Source organism: Hetaerina americana, unplaced genomic scaffold (genome assembly GCF_022747635.1).
Source record: "Hetaerina americana unplaced genomic scaffold, ioHetAmer1.1.p SCAF_27, whole genome shotgun sequence".
NCBI lineage: Eukaryota > Metazoa > Arthropoda > Insecta > Odonata > Calopterygidae > Hetaerina > Hetaerina americana.
In genome coordinates this window covers 2,119,449-2,140,082 of record NW_027286841.1, presented here as the reverse complement: position 1 = coordinate 2,140,082, position 20,634 = coordinate 2,119,449, and the positions used below count along the sequence as shown (strand labels likewise).

The 20,634-nt window shown below is 39.6% G+C and overlaps 1 protein-coding gene and 2 long non-coding RNA genes across 3 annotated transcripts in view; 2 read left to right on the top strand and 1 right to left on the bottom strand.

Moving 5' to 3' along the window:
• Nucleotides 1-10,461, bottom strand: part of Ack (activated Cdc42 kinase) — a 95,169-nt gene extending 84,708 nt beyond the window's left edge. The window contains exons 1-6 of the mRNA XM_071586911.1: nucleotides 10,333-10,461; nucleotides 9,926-10,037; nucleotides 9,611-9,850; nucleotides 9,295-9,494; nucleotides 8,563-8,672; nucleotides 7,985-8,097 (exon numbers count right to left, since the gene is read on the bottom strand). Coding sequence (XP_071443012.1) covers nucleotides 7,985-8,097; nucleotides 8,563-8,672; nucleotides 9,295-9,494; nucleotides 9,611-9,850; nucleotides 9,926-10,018 — 756 coding nt within the window. The 5' untranslated portion in view covers nucleotides 10,019-10,037; nucleotides 10,333-10,461. The remainder of the gene's footprint in view (nucleotides 1-7,984; nucleotides 8,098-8,562; nucleotides 8,673-9,294; nucleotides 9,495-9,610; nucleotides 9,851-9,925; nucleotides 10,038-10,332) is intronic.
• Nucleotides 10,462-10,488: 27 nt separating this feature from the next.
• LOC139689707 (uncharacterized) lies at nucleotides 10,489-11,393 on the top strand. The gene is made up of 3 exons (XR_011701351.1): nucleotides 10,489-10,553; nucleotides 10,688-10,891; nucleotides 11,029-11,393. It is a non-coding gene; the product is annotated as an uncharacterized lncRNA (long non-coding RNA).
• Nucleotides 11,394-18,239: 6,846 nt separating this feature from the next.
• Nucleotides 18,240-20,088, top strand: LOC139689706 (uncharacterized). The gene is made up of 4 exons (XR_011701350.1): nucleotides 18,240-18,431; nucleotides 18,504-18,571; nucleotides 18,640-18,740; nucleotides 18,986-20,088. It is a non-coding gene; the product is annotated as an uncharacterized lncRNA (long non-coding RNA).
• Nucleotides 20,089-20,634: the final 546 nt, after the last annotated feature.

Below are 20,634 nucleotides of genomic sequence, written 5' to 3'. Positions count from 1 at the left end.
GATCTCTCCTACCGTAGTACGATGGGGGTAATAGTACATTTTCATCACCATCAATGAGACTGACGCCAAACCATATCGACTCTATCGGACCAGAAACCCCTGAACAACCCCCCCAGGACAAAAGCCATTTCCAATGGGCTATAAGCATATACATACACCAGCAGCATTTTCATATTTGATGGGATCGAATACAGACAAACAGCAGCCCTTGCGACTGACCCGACAAACCCACGAAATCACCCGCCCACTTCGGACCCCAGTGGGCGAGGCGCTCGAGGAACGGACGACGGCAAAAACGCAGCCCCACGGCGCACACTCCAACGAGACGATCGGGAATAAATCGATCGAGCCATTAGCGGGCGGCGATCGCCGGCAGAGATCATTCTCGCCATTAGGAATGGATGTGCTCAAATTGCTGGGGACATGATTGTCCGTGAATGGAGAAAGGGTGGGTAGGGAAACCCAGCGTCGGAAAGAGCCGAGAGCAAAACGCACCAAGGAGTTCACGAGAACGAGAAAAGCATCGCAAGGGACTCGTGGAGTAGAGACGGGCGGTGCGTCGATTCGAGAAAGATAATAAAAATCAAAAGAAGAGTACTTATTGTTTTACGAAAAAATTTACGAAAACGAATACGATTTCGACGAAATATTGGAACACGAGCATTTATTCAACGATGAACCTAGCGAGAAAGCGATATTATTTTTACGTATGAAATTTCGATCGATATTTTCTGAGCAGTTCTTGAGGAATTCCAACGCAACATTAAATCATAGATCACACCCTACTTATTCCCCCGATCTAGCGCCTGGCGATTTTTATTTTTTTCCTCAACTCAAGAAACACCTCGAGGGTAATCATTACACCTCGGACGATGAGGTGAAGGCAGCTGTCAAGTCGTGGATTCGAGAAAAGTGGGATTAGTTCTTCAGTGACGGAATGAAAAAACTCGTCACACGTTGGGAGAAATAAGTTAGCCATAACCGTTACTATGTTGAAAAATAAATACACATGATTTTGAATCTTAGGAATTGAAGTTTAATGTACTTTTTGCCCGATCTTGCTATTTGTTTTTGTTCGCGCTCTACAAGCATGTGTGAATTACTTTTCAGCATACTCTCGTACTATAACGACCGAACGTTCGTGAGATTTTCAGGGCGAAACGAACACGATAGGCATGTTACCAATCGAGGCCAACCAAAATTTAACGCCTCATAAGCACAATGAGTTTTTGGTGGAAGTGGAGATATCTTTAGGGCGACTAGAAACCAACTCGGGTGTTAGTTGTATATTTACAACTACAGCTGTGCTCACAAAATCAATTGGCGATCAATACGGCACGTGAAACTCGCCGAGGCACGGTGGCCTGTACTAGGACAGAGGATTCGGCAGCTCCCGAAGTGATTCATGGGGCGTATATATTCACGAAGAATGTGGTCGTCTGGGTGGCACACACAACTTTCAGCAAAATCCGCAGGCGGCACAAGGAAGGGAACTGGCCCTGCCCCTTACTCACAGACTGTTTTGAAAAAGCAACATCGATCATCTAACAATCGCTTTCAAGTTCAACCACAACATTCAATCTCATCTGTAAAATCAGGACCACTGTGGAGAGCAAGGACTCTCCAAGTGTTTCCTGGCAATCGCCGAGTGCGCAGAAATAATTTGTTTTTGACTGTTGTTTTACTCAATGCAGATTTTATTTTCTTACTTTGCCTAACGCGAGAGGGCGCCACTGCGTGAGTGATAGTTACGACATACCCGAATGACCATTTGCAAGGAAAACATTCAGGACGAGGGCAATGAGCCCAGACCCTTTAGCCATTGCTCAGCTTATACCAGACTGAAGCGATCCTTCGTACGAAAGGTCCGCCTCTGCTTAACTGTCCCACCAAAGATTATGATTTATTGTTGCATGGCCGCTGAAAAGCCTTGCCTTCCTTCCATGCCATTCTCGAAATTCCTGGCGATAGAAACTTTCAACAACTGGCGTAGCATTTCATAACACATTCACACTGATTGTAAAAAAGGTATTCATAACTTATGTAGACTTCGGTTGTTTTAATCAACTCTGCATTAGCATACAAGGTCTGTTCAGCTCTGCATTAGCATACAAGGTCTGTTCCAAAAGTAGTATGATTTATTTTTCCCGAATAGACGGACGGCGGCTTCTCGGGCTTGGTTCGAGGGAAGGGAGTCTCAAGAAAGGCTGGAGGAGGGTGGCGGTTGGCTCCTAGGCTTTGCAGAGTGCGGATCGTTCGTTTGCGAAACCTCTATAACGTGACCTCTTAATTATTATTCGTCATTCATCGGACAATGGAACGGCGCTACGCCAACAAATTTTGCGTGAAACTGGGGAACACCAGAAAAGAGACTAAGGACATGCTCGGCTTATGGTGATAACGACAAGGGTAGATCGGGTGTTTCTGAGTGGAACAAGTTGTTTTGGCAGGGTGAAGGCTATGCCGGACAGGGGACGCATATTAAGTGTTAGCATCGTTTATGATGAACTTGGTATCCCTAAATGTGATGAGCATCGACTTGTGAGTGAATATATGGGCACGAGGAAGGTGTGTGCGAAGTTGGCACCGCGAGTGTTCTCGGACGAACAAAAGGAAACTCGCACGCGGATCTACCAAGAGCTTCTAGCCCACGTGAGTGAGGATCCAAATTTTATAAACAATCCCCCACCAAACTTCTTCCTCTACCCCCGCCATCTGATATCAGTGCTGAAATGATGTCACAAGGGCTCGGTGGAAGCGTTACAACAGGCCGTGACGAGAGAGCTTCAGCATCATTCCGGGCGCTGCCTTCTAGAAGGCGTACAAGGCGTGGAAAACCCGCTGGCAGTGGTGTGTGGACGCACAAGGGGGCTACTTCCAAGACCTTTCAGCGAATGTATCAATTCTGGCGATATATTTTTATTTATCCTACTCGTTCCTAATACTTTTGGGGCAGACCTTGTACAAAGACGCTTATGTGAGAGAGATCAAGAGAATTTGGTGAGAGTACTTATAACAGGGTGCTAAATGAGTACATCGTTTATAGAGAGAGGTACTCCCACGAGCAAGTCTTTCGTACCTCTCATCTCGTTAAATCAAAGACTATAAATGAGTACCATTTGGCAGGAAGTTTTCGGAGATGAGGCAGGTTGGTACCCTCTCCACACACAAAAGAATATCGAATGGTACACCATTGAAATCGTCTTAGAGGGGGAGAGGTTTGAAAGTGACACCCACCATGAATAATATCGGAGTGCTACAAACATCGAAATCCCGAGGAGGTAGGGAGGTGCAGATAATGCGTAGCAATCACTGCATCAACCATGCACTCCGGCATGCCAACTTCGCAGTACGTTGAGGACGTCATGTCATAAGTTGACCACGTCTATACATCGAATACTTTTCCAGAAAAGGATGCCCGATTTCGGTTTGTATCGCAAAACATAAACGAAATGGGTCGAATTACCACGGTAGCTAGGGTACTAGCAGTTGCAGGCATGCCGATCCAAACTTGGGTGGCGTGACTATGCGTGACGCGGATGCAACGTGATGATGCACCACAACCATGGTGGAAAAAAATTATATTTCGCACTGTCATCTGTGAAACGTTTATCGAGGACTGATCCTCCGAACACACCCTTTACGTGATTTTGCAAGGAGGGTAACTTTGTTTAGGAGCATCCCCGTTGACTCATTCCCGTTTAAATCGATGGTGTACCAGACTGAGAAAATTGGTACTTGTAATGCGTGTGAGAAATTTAAACGTTGATTCTTAGACGTCCAGCATCACTATTTCCACCACCCCGTGAGAAAATGTGTGATTGCGAAAAACGGCAAACAGTGGTGCGTGCCATGGGATAGAACCGATGGGAATTATTTCTCCTCTCCTGCGAAAGCAAACCTCCCCCATCCCCGGTCTAGCGGGATATCTGGGGAAGCGACGGCCAGCATTGACAGTTGCACATCGCGGGGCGGATTCCGTCCGTCGGCGTGGGAGGAGGAGCTGGGGGCGGCGTGGATCGGGGAGGCAGGAAAGGGTAGTGAGCGACAAGATAGGGGGAGGGGAGGCGATAAGGGGGGAGGGGGGGCACCGGTTGGAGGAGACAAGATACGTCGCCGGGGGGAGGAGTTTGTGGAAGCGGGAGAGCACTCAATCGAATCTCTTGCAGCCACCACAGCTGGCGGGGGCGGACGGAGGGCCTGGGAAGAGCGGAAGAGATGCAAATACATCATCAACCCCCACCCACTTCCACGACATGCCTGCAAAAACACTACACTCCCCAAATTATCCAGTTTTGTCCAAAAACTTAACAAGCTTGAAGAGAAAAAAAAACCTTCTAACAAATTGATTCAGGAGCACTAATAATTCTACCGGGATGCTTTGAACTAGACACCAAAACAGCAGCAAAAACACGAGTTTTATTTATGCAACGGAATTAAAAGGTTTTTGGACACTTCTTCTTAAGTAATGTTGTCTGACATCAACACACACGTCGTTCAAATGCTAATCTGAAGGGATTTGGCCGAACTAACACATCAAATTGCAGCAGGGATCACGATGAAAATTCAAAAGGCTTCCAAATATAAGCATTCGCTGGATGCCTAAACTAATATAAAAATAAATGTGGTAAAGATTAACGATAATTAATTCAGAGATCTAATGAACGTCAATGATACAAAGCACGTCTACTAGATAAAGAATATTGTTAATACTATCTAGCGCGACAACATTTACGAGCCACGCATTACTTTTTCTCAAAAAAGTCTTCCTCGAGTGTTTCTCCTCCGTTCACAATGGAAAAATATAATGGATGGTGCCTATACACTTTTTTTATCTCTTGGAAATAATCAGACTCCCATGAAATTCTACAGCTTTTTCCATTTTTCCCTCTCACTGGCCATTCTACAAGTATACCTGTCTTGTACACCATTCCATTCAGGTTCATCTGAATGGTGGTTGGCAGGGGGGTGCTTGGCAACCGCATTCCATTACCTCATTGTGGGTAAATTGAAATTGCAATATAATTTGGTCGATTCAAAATAAACAATCATACGTTAGGATATCCAAAGCTATGGTGCCACTTGATTCTAGTGCATTTTTAAAAATATACTGAAATATACCAAATCTATTTCTTAATCATCCTCAAGATTACCAATGATTCTTGTGATTTGATAAGTGTCCATCCATAAATCATTCTTTGTTATTTCTGGAGTATAAATATGGATTCTCCCCCTCCCACACATAACGCACCATGAAGTTCAATGTTTTCATGCAAGATATATTGCAATTGATAATTCTGCACATGGAAGTGACTTCCTCTCTGTCAGTCCAGAAACGAATGGAGAGGTAAAGAGAACGGAAAAAAAGGTTGGGGGATTTTATTGTTATCGACTAGTTTTGCCACAATGCAGCATCAACTGCTACATATATATTGTGGTCGACTAGCGCAGCAAAACTAGTCAACAACAATATATTCTTTCCTGTGGAAACCCAACCTTTTTGATTATTGTTTCTTCATGGTTTAAAAATAGATTTCCACAAAGTACCGTCCTCAACTATCTCTCAAATGGAGACAATACCCCAAATTCAGCAGCACGTGAGTGGGATGCTGAATGTATAGCATCAACCCTTTAGACGAGTACTTAGGACTAGGTTATTGCCCTAGGCCAGGCATTCCTCTTCACCCATTTTCCTCCTGTTCCCTGATAACCCCACATTACTCAAATCCTGTTCTCCTAAAGGTGAAAGGATCTCAGCCATCAAATACCTCCCCTCATATTACTGGCGTATTCCAAGAAACTACGGGAGATGCCGCAATAGTAAATTTTAATGGAGTCATTCGCTAATATTTACTTCAATGCAGCAATTTCAGACAGTAAAAATCATTTGCCTTGACCAGGATTCGAACCTGGATCACTTGTTTTCTGGCCGAGTGCTTTAGCCAGTTAAGCTATCGAGGCGTCCTCAAAATTTCAGAGTTTAAAATGATGCCTCGACAGCTTAACTGGCTAAAGCACTCGGCCAGACATCAAGGATCCGGGTTCGAATCCTAGTCAAGACAAATCATGCTTACACTCTGTATTGTTGCATTTACTGGCATAATTAGTGAATTGACTGAGATCTCTCTCTTCCTTATAAGTCTTGCTGTCACATTTTCCCTTTTCGTGGCCGGACGGGGCTTGCATCCCAGCCACCCCAACAACACCACCACACGTATTTCCCTCACATACCAATGTTTCACACACTCCAAAGATTTTCTCCAAACTCCAATCCTCCTCTGATGGGTGGCAAATACTTGTGACATACTTAAAATGTGATTTAGATGATGCTTAACACTTCTGAACGACATGTTCTTTACATGTATAATGTAGCAACCTGCGGAGTGCAGTAATTAAAGGAGAACCCACACTCTCTAATGTGCACTCTATTTTCTCTAATGTGCAACCTCAAAGGCTCTTACTCAAAGTAAGAGTGAATCCAAAGCACTCCAAGCCTTATGGGTAAACCTAATCAATTCCACCTAATGCTTCGTAAAAGTCATTCCTTTCATTACAAAAGCCCACTCACTGTAGTGCATCACTGCACATTTCATTTAAATCTTATTCTTAACTCCAATCCAAAATCTGTTCGAATCCCTGATTAACTCAAGGGCTATTAGCAATTAAACTAATGCAGCTGCTTGCAAGGGAACTTATATCATTAATGCATAAGAGACTACAGAGACACTGGCATAATTATGGCATGCCTCAGATGTTATAAAGAAGGGGCGCCAGGTTTTCTCTAAGGTCACTCGCACAAATTTATGAAAACTAATAATCATCTCGGAAAATCATATGGCAACAAACGGTATGGAATGCACACTCCAAAAATAATTTGAGTTTGCTTCATGAGCGCTGGCAGGAGGGCGTGAAGGCTGCAACTACAAACACACGGAATGGGCGACCAAAAAATTATGGTTTCAGTTTCAGAGCTATTTCGGATGCAGAAAGAACACGTGAGAATGACTAGCAACAATGGTCAATGGCTCCGAACACAGGAATGCGCCAAACTACAAACATTTGAGGAGACTGGTGGCCAACACTGCCTCAAGGCTCACCCCATCAACACAAATCACTCAATGCCCAGAGCCTATGGATATCAGTATACCACCAGACCTACCAACACTAAAAACCTGAAAGATTGTCTGAACAACGCTCTGTTTTGCAATGTCCCACCCAGTTATCGGCAAATCTAAGGGTTGAAGTTCTTTCATAATATCTTCGTTTGCTTAAATCAGGGGTCCCCAAAGTGGTCGATATTGACCCCAAGGCATCAATAAGAATTCTCCAGGGGTCGCTTTATACTAATGACATTAAGAGGATTTTTCATCTAATATAGTTTACTTTATATTTTCAAAGATAATGTGTATTTTATGTATTATGGCATAGAGTGTTTGAGAACTATAGGCAAATTTCCATCCACCCATCATTTTGCTACTATTCTTTAAAAATATATTAACAAAAGAAAATATCTCCTTTTTCTGTTAATGTCATAGAGTGGATTTTATAAGATATGGAAACTACATTCTTTTGTTAGGTTGGTATGCAGAGCCCTTATTGCTAACAAACATGAGCTGCAAAAAGTTATTTATTGTATTCGTTAAATACTTAATCTGGGTGCCAAGAAGAAGGCAAATATTCTATGGAGATGGAACAAAAAGTTTGGGGAGCCCTGGCTCTGTCACTGTCAAGTTGTAACTGCTCTGCATTATGCCTAACACACCGTTTACTGGCACAGCCAAAGGTCAGTGCCCTGAAAACATATTACAAATGGGATTATGGATAACGAGAGCATTTCCCAGCTGCTGCATGCAATCCATTCACTCATCCGTGCTGAATGAAGTACAAAAAGGCAAAAATGACAGCTCCAACTGGTGCATCTCACACCATAAACAATAGATTGACAGATAAAATATAGGCGATGGCATGCTAATTCACCAATTACCTTATCACTGGATGCAAGGAGAACATTTCGGCATGCGAGGTCCCGGTGAATGAAGCGCTTTGTTTCCAAATATGCCATGCCAGTGGCCACTTGAACGGCGTAATCCCAGAGGGCTGCAAGACAAAGGGTAAGTCAACCTGCATTACGCATCTCTTTCAATACAAATACAAGACATCGCCATCGTGGTGCGCGACGCCCGTGTGATAATCCTGTTGATGAGCAAACGCGGCCGATAAACGGTGTGCCAAAACGCTGAGCCCCACACTCACCACAAATTTCATTTAATTCGCCCCCCGAATCATAAAACATGAATATTTGAGTTTCAAAATTAATGAAAATACATTCCAGCTAAAATGAGTTGCCAGGCAGATACATTCAGAGAGAGAGAGAGAGAGAGAGAATGGAGAATCCATGTAAACTTCATCAAGAGCAACTTCAAAATCGTACAACAAACTCCTATCCAGGCAAATCTGCCTCACCTAGCCCTTTTACACTTATGTGGAATTGTGTAAACTGTGATAACCACACCGCAACTAAAACTATGTACTTGCATAAAAGCAGGAAATAATCCCACTCACTTGTCAGTGGAGTATGGCGACACTGCTTCCTCAAGTAATCCAGCAAACTTCCGAGGGGGGCCAATTCCGTAACCATCATCATTGGATGAGACAGCACGACACCAAAGAGCCTGATCAGAAGATGCGGGATGAGTAAGGAGAGGGTCATTGCCCCACAACGCGGTCCAAAATTCTATTATCATTTGTTGCGTAGCCAATATGCACATATCTCTGCGGTATATCAAGCACTTGTGGATATATATACATATATATTGTCCGCACTCATAAGTTATTATTACAAATAATCACTGAGGAAACAGAAAACTGATCCACCATGTATTTGGATATAACTGAAATAAATGCTACCTCAACAATCACCAAAATCATAATGATTATAATGCATTCCGTGAGGAATAACACAGCACTTCAAATATATGATTTTTCTGCACCATTTAACACGTTTTTTTTATTTTAGAGTAACAAACATTTGGGGAATGTGCTCAGGATATTGAAGCTCATCTTCATCACTCATATTCCCATAATACAATAATATAAACTTAACTGTTCTAGAATATAATAAAAGGGCTCCGACTTATATTATAACAACTTTGATGTCAAAAATAACTGTACGTGAGACAAATTCATAAATATAAACGCTGAAATTTCAAGGAAAGGGAGTAAAATCTTAAAATCTCCCACGAGCCCATCTCCTGCGATACAAATCCTTATTTTATATAGCTGTGAGTGACATACCTGATAAGGTTAGGGTGATTGAGCTGGTGCATGGATTGGACCTCTTTAACGAAGTCTTCCAGTACACCAGGTTGGTGAAGGGCATCTTGTTTCAAGATCTTCACCGCGACTGGCAGCAACCGACCACTTGGAGTGGTCCAATCGCCGCGTCTGACTACACCAAACGATCCATCCCCTAATTTTCTCCCCAACACGACATCCTGCAGAGAAAAGACATGCATGTAAACGAAACATGATCGTGAATGCTCCAAGTTGAGAATGAATAAAATAAAAATATAACAATTATTTAGTGCATGACAATGACGGGTGAATTCACCTTTTCTTGAATTAAACATGTTAAACTTAAACTAGGGCAAGAGGGCTCAGGAGAAGATGACTTTTTAGGCTGGGCTCCCTGTTTGGATGATGGAATTAGCTTATTTAGAATACTCTTCTTCCTTATAGAAGCCTTTCTCTTTTTTACAGCCTCTAACAAACGACGAGCACCGGGCTTCCCCATTCCGATTTTTTCCAAATCATCCGGTTGTACGTAGTCAAAATGCGAGAGCCTTGTAACCTGCAATAATTTCATAATTTTTTAGACGCATTCGACTGCAAATATATATTGACAGAATATGAAAATTGATCAAACCTGTAAGTCATCTCGAATCCTAGAATAGAATTGTTCCAATTGAGTATCTTGGAGTATTTCATACAACCATTGGATACCTCCATCTTCTGCCATACTAATTGGTTGTTGTATCCTAAACAAATGGAAAACAGAATATCAAATGCGGTAAAATAGCAAATACAATTTTTTATACTCTTAAACACAGGTAATCTACTTGATTACAAAAACGAACGACGGATTCAGCCATAGAATAAGTCTCTACGCTCCGCTGTTCATGCAAAACAATCTATCAACCAATGTAAATCAAAACAGTTTGCAAAAATTAGATGAGTTTAACGAGCATAAGCAACATACAATTTTCAACCTGCACGCTAGAGTTCAAATTTCTACTTCCATTGCGACGCAGCCAAATAATAGCCTTTTCTTACCTTATTGAATAAATTCAATTAATCAAGAACGATCAGGGAACATATTTCTCCTCCTTTCCTGCTGCTAAAACAGGAAAAATCAGTGTTTATGAGTGCTTTCGAAACTAAGTATATCACTCCGCAACCCTTGCGCACCTAAACATTCTTCCGTTCTAAATCCTTTCTAGGCGACAGTCACATGTCTGGTTGGCAAATGTTTACAGTTTGAGAAATTACGCGGGGTAATTCAATGTTTATATTTAAGTAGAGTTTGTTTGTTCCGTTAGGTGATCACATTCAATTGTGTGGCGAAAATTATTTCTATAATCATCAACAATTAAATTTAATTAGTTTATATCAATCTCTCTGATTTCAGGGAAGGTGATATACCAACCACACGTTTAATTTTGTTAAGGTGACAGAGAAACAAAAACGTTTTTCGGTTTACTTTCAAACCGGAAGTCTTATTTGGGCATCTATCTTGAATATAGGACATTCCGAAGATATGAGCAGTAATTTAGTAATCACCGACGAAGAGTTTAACTGTGCTCGTTCCAGTCTATACAGTTCTGCATATTCAGTAAGTTCAATGTTTGACATTATGTTTAGACTGATTGGTATATATCGTACCAATCTAAACATTCGTATACCTTTAAATGAAATTTATTATGTTCATATGGTATGTTAAATAAATTTTAAAATTTGATTACATTTCAGAAAATTGAAAAAGTTGCAAAAATGATTTTAAACGTAACGGACAATCTTGCTGCAATTGGGTCCAAAATGACGAAGACTGAGGATGAAATTTTTAACGTAATCGAGAAGTCTGATATTTTAGTGGATGACTCGGGTGTTAATCCTGAACAAACTATGGACACAACTTCATCCAATGAGAATTAGGGTTTCTGGAACGGACAAAGTCATTTTATAAGTAAATATGTTCACATATGTTAATTCCATCAATATACTCAAATAAATGCTTGGCATGCATCCCAAGGCAAATAATTCGTGGAGTCATGGTGATTCATGTGGTGTTTCTAACGATCACATTACGATTGCACGGGATGTATTAATATTTATATCCATTTCTTATTATTATTAGGTAATCTACCGGTTAAGGTAGGTTTTTGGATGGACAAAGCTACTAAATAAAACATTTTGTGACTCCTAATAAAACACAAAATTGAGCATCCTACTCGAAACCAGGTCACTCTTCATCTCTGAGTACTTTCTTCCACCCTTCATCCCGTCCAATATCCCTATCCTGTTCCTTCCCTTTCCTCGTTTGCCTAACATTCTCCCCTCAATTACAGTCTTCAACATCCCACTGCCGGCCAATACCCCCTTCATCCACTTTTCCTGCCTCCAAAGGTTTTCTCCCAACAAACCCCTCCCTTAGTCCCACCATACCAAGTACTTCCTCGTTTGTTTTCTTCTCTGTTCATTTCACCTTCTCCATTCTTCTCCACACCCACATTTCAAAAGCCTCCAGTCTACGTCTATCCTCCTGCTTCAATGACCATGTTTCTGCACCGTACATAGCTACGCTCCATATTAAAGTTTTTAAGAGTTTTCCTAATATCCTTACTCAACGTGCCCGTCATCAACTCCCTCCTCCTTGTGAAAGCCTCTTTGCCTAGCGCAATTCTTCTCCTTACGTCCCTACTACTTTGACCATGTTGGTCCAAAACACTACCGAGATACGTAAACTGTTCTACCTGCTCCAGTTTTGGCCCTCCTATTTTAATGTTTAGCTAATCCTTTTTCTTTCTAGAAAATCGCATAACCTTTGTTTTATTAATATTGATTCTCATCCCATACCTGTCGCACTGAATTTCCAATTCACTCAGCAATGCTTGCAACCCCTTGGCTGACTGACAAACTTAAGCTTGGTCATCAGCAAACCTAACTGATTTTACGAATTCCCCACCCGCTTTCATTCCTACCTCCAGTTCTTCCCATGCCTCTTTGATCATTTCCTCTGCATACAGGTTGAACAGCAACGGTGATAATGGGCAACCCTGTCTTACACCTCTTCCTAACACTGCCCATTCGGACTCCCCGTTCCCCACTCGCACTTGAGCAGTCTGAGACATGTACAGGTTGCGGATTAGCCTCCTTTCCCTCCAATCTATTCCTATTTTCTGCAATATACTCATTAGTTTTTCCCAATTCACTCTATCAAACGCTTTTTCGAAATCTACGAAACAGGCAAATACATCCTGGCTGTGTTCTATATTCCTCTCGATTAATAATCTCATTATTGCAATGGCATCACGCGTACCTCTCCCCTTCCTAAACCCTAACTGATCATCCCCCAAGTAATCATTTGCCTTACTCTCTATCCTTTTGTTTATTATCCTAAGAACAACTTTAGCTGCGTGGGATATCAAACTAATTGTCCTATAGTCCTCACATGATGTAGCCTTTACCTTTTTCGGAATAGGAACTAAAACTAATCTCACAAAGTCTTCCGACCAGATTCCTTCCTCATAGATACTACGAATGAGCCCATATAGCCTCTTCCTCCCAAATTTTCCTAAACATTTTAATAGTTCAGTGGGAATGTTATCCACCCCCACGGCCTTATTTAGTTTCATCTCCCTTAATGCCCTTCCTATCTCATCGTCGAGTATGCCTGGACCTAAGCTGTCTTCCTCTACGTCTTCTTCCTTTTATGTCTAATTTTATTGGTCTAAGTTCTTTACTATACAGTTCTTCTATATATTCCTGCCATCTCCTTTGGATCTTTCCTGCGTCGACTATTTTCTTACCCGCCTTGTGTCTAACTGCTATCATCAACCTTCCTTTCTTACTTCCCGATAAAGATTTAACTTTGCTGTACAGCGCACCAATTTCACTCTTCCTCTGCAACCCTTCCATATCCTCACACTGGGTACTCCACCATCCTTCTTTTGCTTTATTTGTTGACTGCCTCAATTTATTGTTCAATTCTTTGTACTTCATTTTGCCTAACTCTGTATTTACATACTTCCATTTTCTCTGCTCACCCATCTTTGTAATCATCTCATCCGTGATCCATGGTTTCCTAGTCAATTTAGTGTTAACGGTTCCAATCCAGTTTCCAACCCTCCGCCCCTGCCTCATCTTTTTGAAACGGACGCTACATTTCATAACAGCTAAATTGTGGTCAGAGTCCGCATCCGCTCCCAGGAAGCTGTGCGAATTTATCACAATGTTCCTAAACCTATGTCTGATCAGGATATAATCTATCTGATACCTTTCTGAGTCAACTGGCATTTTCTGTGTATACCGGCGTCTTTTGTGGTGTCTAAACCAGGTGTTGGTGATGACTAGCCCCTGTCTCCTGCAGAACTCAACTGCTTTCTCCCCACGGTCATTCCTCATGCCTAAACCGTAGTCCCCGACGTCATCACCATCTCTTCCTTCACCTACCGTCGCATTCCAATCACCCATCACTATCAAATGTTTCCCTGCAGGAACACACGCGATTATGTCCTCTAACTGATCGTATATGCTATCGACCTCTGGTGGCATGTATACCTGAATAATAACCAAGTTCCTCGGTTCTGCTTTTATCTCTACTAGTAATAATCTATCCGTTACCTGCTCTATGCCGACTACGCTTCTACTTACCTCTTCGTTTAATACTATGGCAACCCCTCGTTGGCTCTCGTCCCCACCGCTGTATATTATTCTATACTTATCACTCCAGTAATCCCCGCTATCTTTCCATCTCACCTCGCATAAACCTAAAATATCGATATTTCCCCTTTCCATCTCCCTCTCAACATTCTCCAATTTCCCTGTCCTCATCATTGTCCTAACATTTCACGTTCCTATTCTAACTAATTAGGTCTTCTTCTCCTGCATATTTTATCCTGCTGCTGCTGGTTTTCCTTTGCAAGGGTTTCGTGGGAGCCTTGCCTCCCCCGCTGCCGGGCACAACACGTGGCCGATTGGGCCGAGCCCCGTAGTTGCCAGGACTCAAAATCTCTGTATAGACCATCATGTTAATCTTGGGAATGATAATTGAGATGGTTTCCCATTGCCTTCCTCAATAGTGTTTTTAACGTGACACCATCACTTACTGGCCGCCCCACTGGGGTCAGACGCCATTGCAGCCGCCTCACTGAGGAACAGATGCTTTGTGGACTACCTTTCGTCTGGGTCCTAACCTTCGACCTATCTGGCATGGGTGACCCTACCAGCAGCAATTATTATTACTCCCGCCAGCACAGCTCTAGGGGTCATCAGAATGCACAAGCCCTTCTGCCACGTCAAGGTTGTAGTCCGGGGAGGGGATATCCATGTATATATATATATATATATATATATATATATATATATATATATATATATATATATATATATATATATATATAGATATATATATGTATACAGGTCGCGGTAGTCCAGGGGATAGAGCGTTGGACTGTTGATCGGAGGGGCCCGGGTTTCCCGGGCAAGTCTCTGGGCACCTGCAGCTCCACCCAAGCTATGTGATTTTTCAGGCGCCAGATCTTCCTGAGAAACCATAACTGGCATAATATATACATATATATATATATACATATATATATATATATATATATACATATATATATGAATATATATATATATATATTCATATATATATACATATATATATGCATATATATATATATACATATATATATATATACACACATATCTTTATCAGAGTTGAGTCATGATATATACACCAACCTTTGGGTTGATTACTGTGTTTATGGTTATATATATATATATATATATATATATATATATATATATATATATATATATATATATATATATGTATATATATATATAAATATATATATATATACATATAACTATAATCAACCCGAAGGTTGGTGTATATATAGATATATCATGACTCAACTCTGATAAAGATGTGTGTGAAATTTAATTGGTTAAAGTAGCCATTAGTATATGCTCAAAGTAAGGGGAACAAGTGACATATTTATAAGATATAGATTAAATTTAAGTGCTTAATGAAATAAATTGACAGTTATAAATTAGGTGGCCTTGTGAGCCAGGGACTATAATTGAGATAATGTTATGCAGCCACAATGGGCAGTAATCCAATGACAACCATTTCCAAAACTTAAGATATATCATTGATGTGGGCGATTGAGTCATAATTTCCATGTTATTGGTATATTTATATTGTTATATCAGATACTTTCTTACAGTGTATAATGATAACATGTTACTAGTCGGATAGGAAACTTTTGAAATGTTATTCATGGATATAAATATGTGTCCCAAAGATCATGGATAGGTATGAGAAACAGGTATAATTCCAATCGCAGGGCTAGACAAAGTCATTTCAAGGATGAGCCATGAAATTCGATTTGTACAATTATGGGACAATTGACTGAGTCTAATACTTTGTGACGTTCATTTTTTTCTATTACTTCATTAAGATATATAACACAAAATGGTCCTCTGTGAAGCCCCCACTGCTTGAAAATAGGTTTAGCATTGGGTCTACATTGGTCGAATGCTGCAGAATGATCTTCTGTAACATATAATGCCAGAACTTAAATAGGAGTCAAATTTTGAGTAATTCAGCAGAGTGAGAGATGAGTAGAAGGAATGGATAATGTACGATAGTGCTGGGTGATTTGGAAACTTAGTGTTGAATTTGCGTACCTAAAAAGAAAATAAATAATGGGAGAGAAAAATATCACAACTCTGAGATATATGTAAAAGGAAGGAGGTAGCGTGATAGGGCAAATATTGAGTAGAGCAAATTACAACCACAAAGAAATAACCAACTTGGTTGGAATCCTGGCAGTGCACCTTGACAATCTGAGCTTCATTTTTTCTGAGATCTATTTTTGGATAGAAAATCTTTTGAGAGACGACCAGCAGCACAGAGGAGGAAACTGGCTCCTCCCTCTAATATAAGTGAATGTTACATGCCATAGTGTTCAGCACAGCTCTACCCAGACCCATATTGCCCACATTTGGGCTGAATGCTGCAGTAGGATTTATCAGTTCCAAGGAATTAAAAGAAGAAAGATATTAGAGGTATCCATTGAACATATAAGCACTCACTGTACACAAAAAGAGATCATTGTATTAGTGCACAGTGATCGGTCACATGTGTTCAGAGCAATATCCAACAAACAGTAGGTAAAATATATACAAAGACCAGTAAAATGTATATTTAACATTCATGAGTTCTCAGTATGGGGGGCTTTAACTTAGTGAAAGAATGATTTTACTTTGATTTAGAAATAAAATCGTGTTGATTTGGGATAAAAATTTGTTTGTCTATATAAAAGCATTATTCATCATTCGTTTACTTTGATGCCACATTAAGCTGTACTACAAAACTCCACCCATTCGGTAGGAGCTTAAACAATACCTCACACATTAGGGTGAATTGTGTCTCTATTTATAGAATAAGCCACAGTGAGCAAGGTAATTTATGTATCTCTACTCCAGTGTATGTCATGTTTTCAAACACTGCAGAAGGAATCAAAGTGAATCCTTTAATACCATTTGTAGGGGTAGCTCAATGGCGACAAATCATTCCTCTACAACCTTCCTTTAACACTTAAATTGCTATTATTAATTATCACACATCCCCGATGGAAAAAAGTATTCAGGATTCTAATACGTCTTCCATAGAGCAACTTACCTACCACTTAAATTTGAGACACATTCCCTAGCTAATGGTTATAGTGGAATATTAAGCAGAAAGAAACGGAAAAGTTTGCACACGGGTGTTTTGAGGATGTACAGGAAATTTTATAATAATCTTGAAGGTAATTTACTACCACATCTATTTAATACCCCGCAAGCCGCCCCAAGGGCATGTGGTGTTAGGACTCCTCCCGTAATTAAGAAAGAAATAAACCGCATGCAAGAGCCACAATTTTATGCCATCCGCAAACAAAACATGACATACACTCATGCAGGAATACATACACCCCACACTCATGCAAACACTCAAAACCACCAGCTAACATACACATGCACCAATAAGTACTCCTAATGCAATTGACGATGATAACATGCAATGTCTAATTTTTTTCCGACTTATTAATTCAATGTTTTCAATAATTCTTAAGGTCTTCGGTTTCTTACTATTATGATTGTTCGAGGAAAGAATTTGTATCTATCTGCACTAGAATCTCTCTCCCTTATTTTATCTTTGTGGTCTGTACTTAGGGAAAAAGAGGGGACAGTTTGACGAAATACAATTTAAAGTGTTCACGGTACCATTCTCTACTTAGAATTTCTTATTGGATAGCTACAAAATCATACATTTTTAATATGCTATATAAACGGACGTAAAATAGCATATACATAAGTGATATAATAAGGGTATGCGAACTATTACGAATATCACCTATTTAACACTTTATTGGCATGGAGCAGCAATTTACATGTAAATGGTACTTCAACAATTCAAGACTTGAGGACTGGGACTCAGAAGAGGAGTAGCGAGAGGCATTGAGAAGATTAGTGAAGTCAATAAGGACCACGGCATTGTCTAGGTGGGTAATTTACATACTGAAGGATGAAAGAAGATTGTTTCGGTTACAGGAAAAATCTTAAATATTACACCAACACCATTTAGCAAATCATTAATCACTCCCACATCGTCATAGTTTCTATACACCGGTGAAACATCAGTAATATTTGTACAGATTTGAACTAATTTCCCACTTAATAATTGCCTACTGATTCCTGAAATAGCTGCATTACACTACGTACACAAGTGTAGACAGTATTTTATGTTAATTATCAAAAAATAAAATTTGTTTTGAAAAATAAACTAAAAATAATAACTTTTATTTATTTTAAATGATAATTTCATTTAAAAAATCATTTTTACGTTTTCAATAAAAGATAAACAGTTACTCAGCAGCAAGCTTTGGCAACAGTGCGTAGAACTCTTACGTTTGTTTACAATCAAATGTCATTTCGAGGGATTCGGGAAGTAGCTCATCGGGGTTGTTTACTTCATAGCACTTGAATTTGCCGTCGTGATATGATTAATAATGTTGTCGATCACGGATGGAATCATTCCTGCGCGGTTCTTGTTGCTGTGCGCTTACACAATCATCACCATTGTGGCTATTTATGCAAGAGTAAGAGAATCACGAATGAAATGTGACATTTTGGTTGTCATTTCGGAGTAATATTTATATTACATTTTACAGGAGGCAAACGTGATAGCTTGTATGCCCGCAAAATATTCCTATGCAGAATTTAGCAGCAAGGATCTAAAGTAGGTTCCGTATTAATATCAAAATGGGAAGCACTCTCATTTACCTTTGTAACGCTTGTTTTTTTCAGCATAAAATCAGGATACATCGCTGCACTTGGATTGGTGGTTTTCGAACTCATTGGATTTTTATCTGGCATTTCTACTTTTATGCCCATGACGACAATTATTTGTATCCTTGTATCTTTACAGTAGTTTCTAATAAACTTGCCAATTCCTCCCACCAAGAACGAAGGGTTTTGTTTATTTAAATTGATTACTTTCATTCTCACTGCGTCAATATTATACTTTATTCGTCGCACTTAAAATTAATTTTAATTGCTGTTAGTATGTGCTGGCAACTTTATGCAATATTTTATGAAATTTAAGCATATTTTCCGTCGTCCAGATGAATGTTTTCCTTAACAAGTTACACAGCAATTGCAACCCATGGAGTTGCGTCGATAATGATGGCCAGCTATCTCATGTTTGAGTGGGACTGCGACTTCTACTGGTGGATATTCTTCATTGGAAGCATAATCCCTGCATTCATGGAGGTATTTTCTTTGATATCAATTTTATTCCTGTGGTCAGCATGGGGTATTTCAAGATTACGATTCTCCAGGTCTAACTCAAGTATGTAAATTGTTAGAGCATATGTACGAAAGAAGCTACCGACTTTGACCACTCATTCCGATGATTGTATTCGACGTTTTACATGTATGCGTGTACTGGTAATTCAATTTTAAGTGTTGCATATTATAAACTCAGAACATATTCCGTCCAACAACTTTTACTGAAGAGGTCGAGTGTGTGGCTCAGCTAAGTCCAAAGAAAATTTATGTAACATTTCGGTATTGAGCTTTAAAATATTGGTAAATAATAAATGATCGTGAAAGTCGCAAATTAATCGGTTACAAATGTGGCCTTATAGGTGTAGTCTTATTATTGTCTAGACTTGGTTTTAATTGCGAGAATTACTCCTCAATGGTGTTCTAACCCAAATGCGAAGTCAGTTTTGGCCTCATAGGAGTGATGGCACGATTATGTTTAAATAAATCTGATCAGAAGTGTTGTTAAGGCTTCCATTGCTCTTTTAATATTATAAAAAGTTAAAAAGAAAATTTACTGTTAGGGTGTGGAAACACACATTGCTTATTGTGTGAACTGGGTTGTGTATAAATTTGTGTGCATGAGTTAAATATTTCTAACAAATGTATAGGACTATGACGTTAAGTCCATAAAATAACATCTCTATGATTTTGTTATAGCTTTAAGCTGTCACTATTATTTTAATCGTACATGTTTATCTCAAATACACGATTTCCTGGTGAAATAGATGGACGTGTTAACAAATAATAAGTATGTATTAACAATGGAATGTTCTCCAACATTCGATGATATACATGTGTGTACATTAAATTGAGTGTATGTCTGCCTAATCTTTGCGTATGAAATATTTTTATAATGACTTTTATTTTGAGATTAATAATTACCAATGTTTTGTAACTGATTATGTACAGACTTGTAAGAGTTGCCAACTTTCCTAGTAAAATAATGATTGTCATGTATTGAATTTCATTGGCGCATTTTATCGATCAGCCATGAAAATGGCAAACCCTATAAACAATTAAGTGGTGTACCATTATTACAGAGACCACTTTAGAAGGTATCTCACTTAACACAGAATTCTATCCTTGACGATTACCAAATGAAATAAATTTCTCCATTTAAGATGTAGTTGGCAGCATTACTAGGTGGAATTGATCGTTACCTCAAAGAATAAATTTTGTATTTCCGCATTTAATATTTATTAAAATGCGTTGTGTTGAATAAATATTTAATGTGGAAGTACAAAGTGTACTTTTGGAGAGAAATTTCTCAATTCGTTACAATATATAGATATATCTGGCACAATAGTGAGTTCAATTTGGATCAGACTGCATAAGTAATCTTTTTTTTATCTTCCAAATAAGTGGTGTAGCCCATAGATATAATTGGAATATTGATAGGTATGAATTCCATTTTGTGCGTAGGTGTCATAATTATGAATGGTGCCATTTATAGGAATAAGATAGAGATGACTT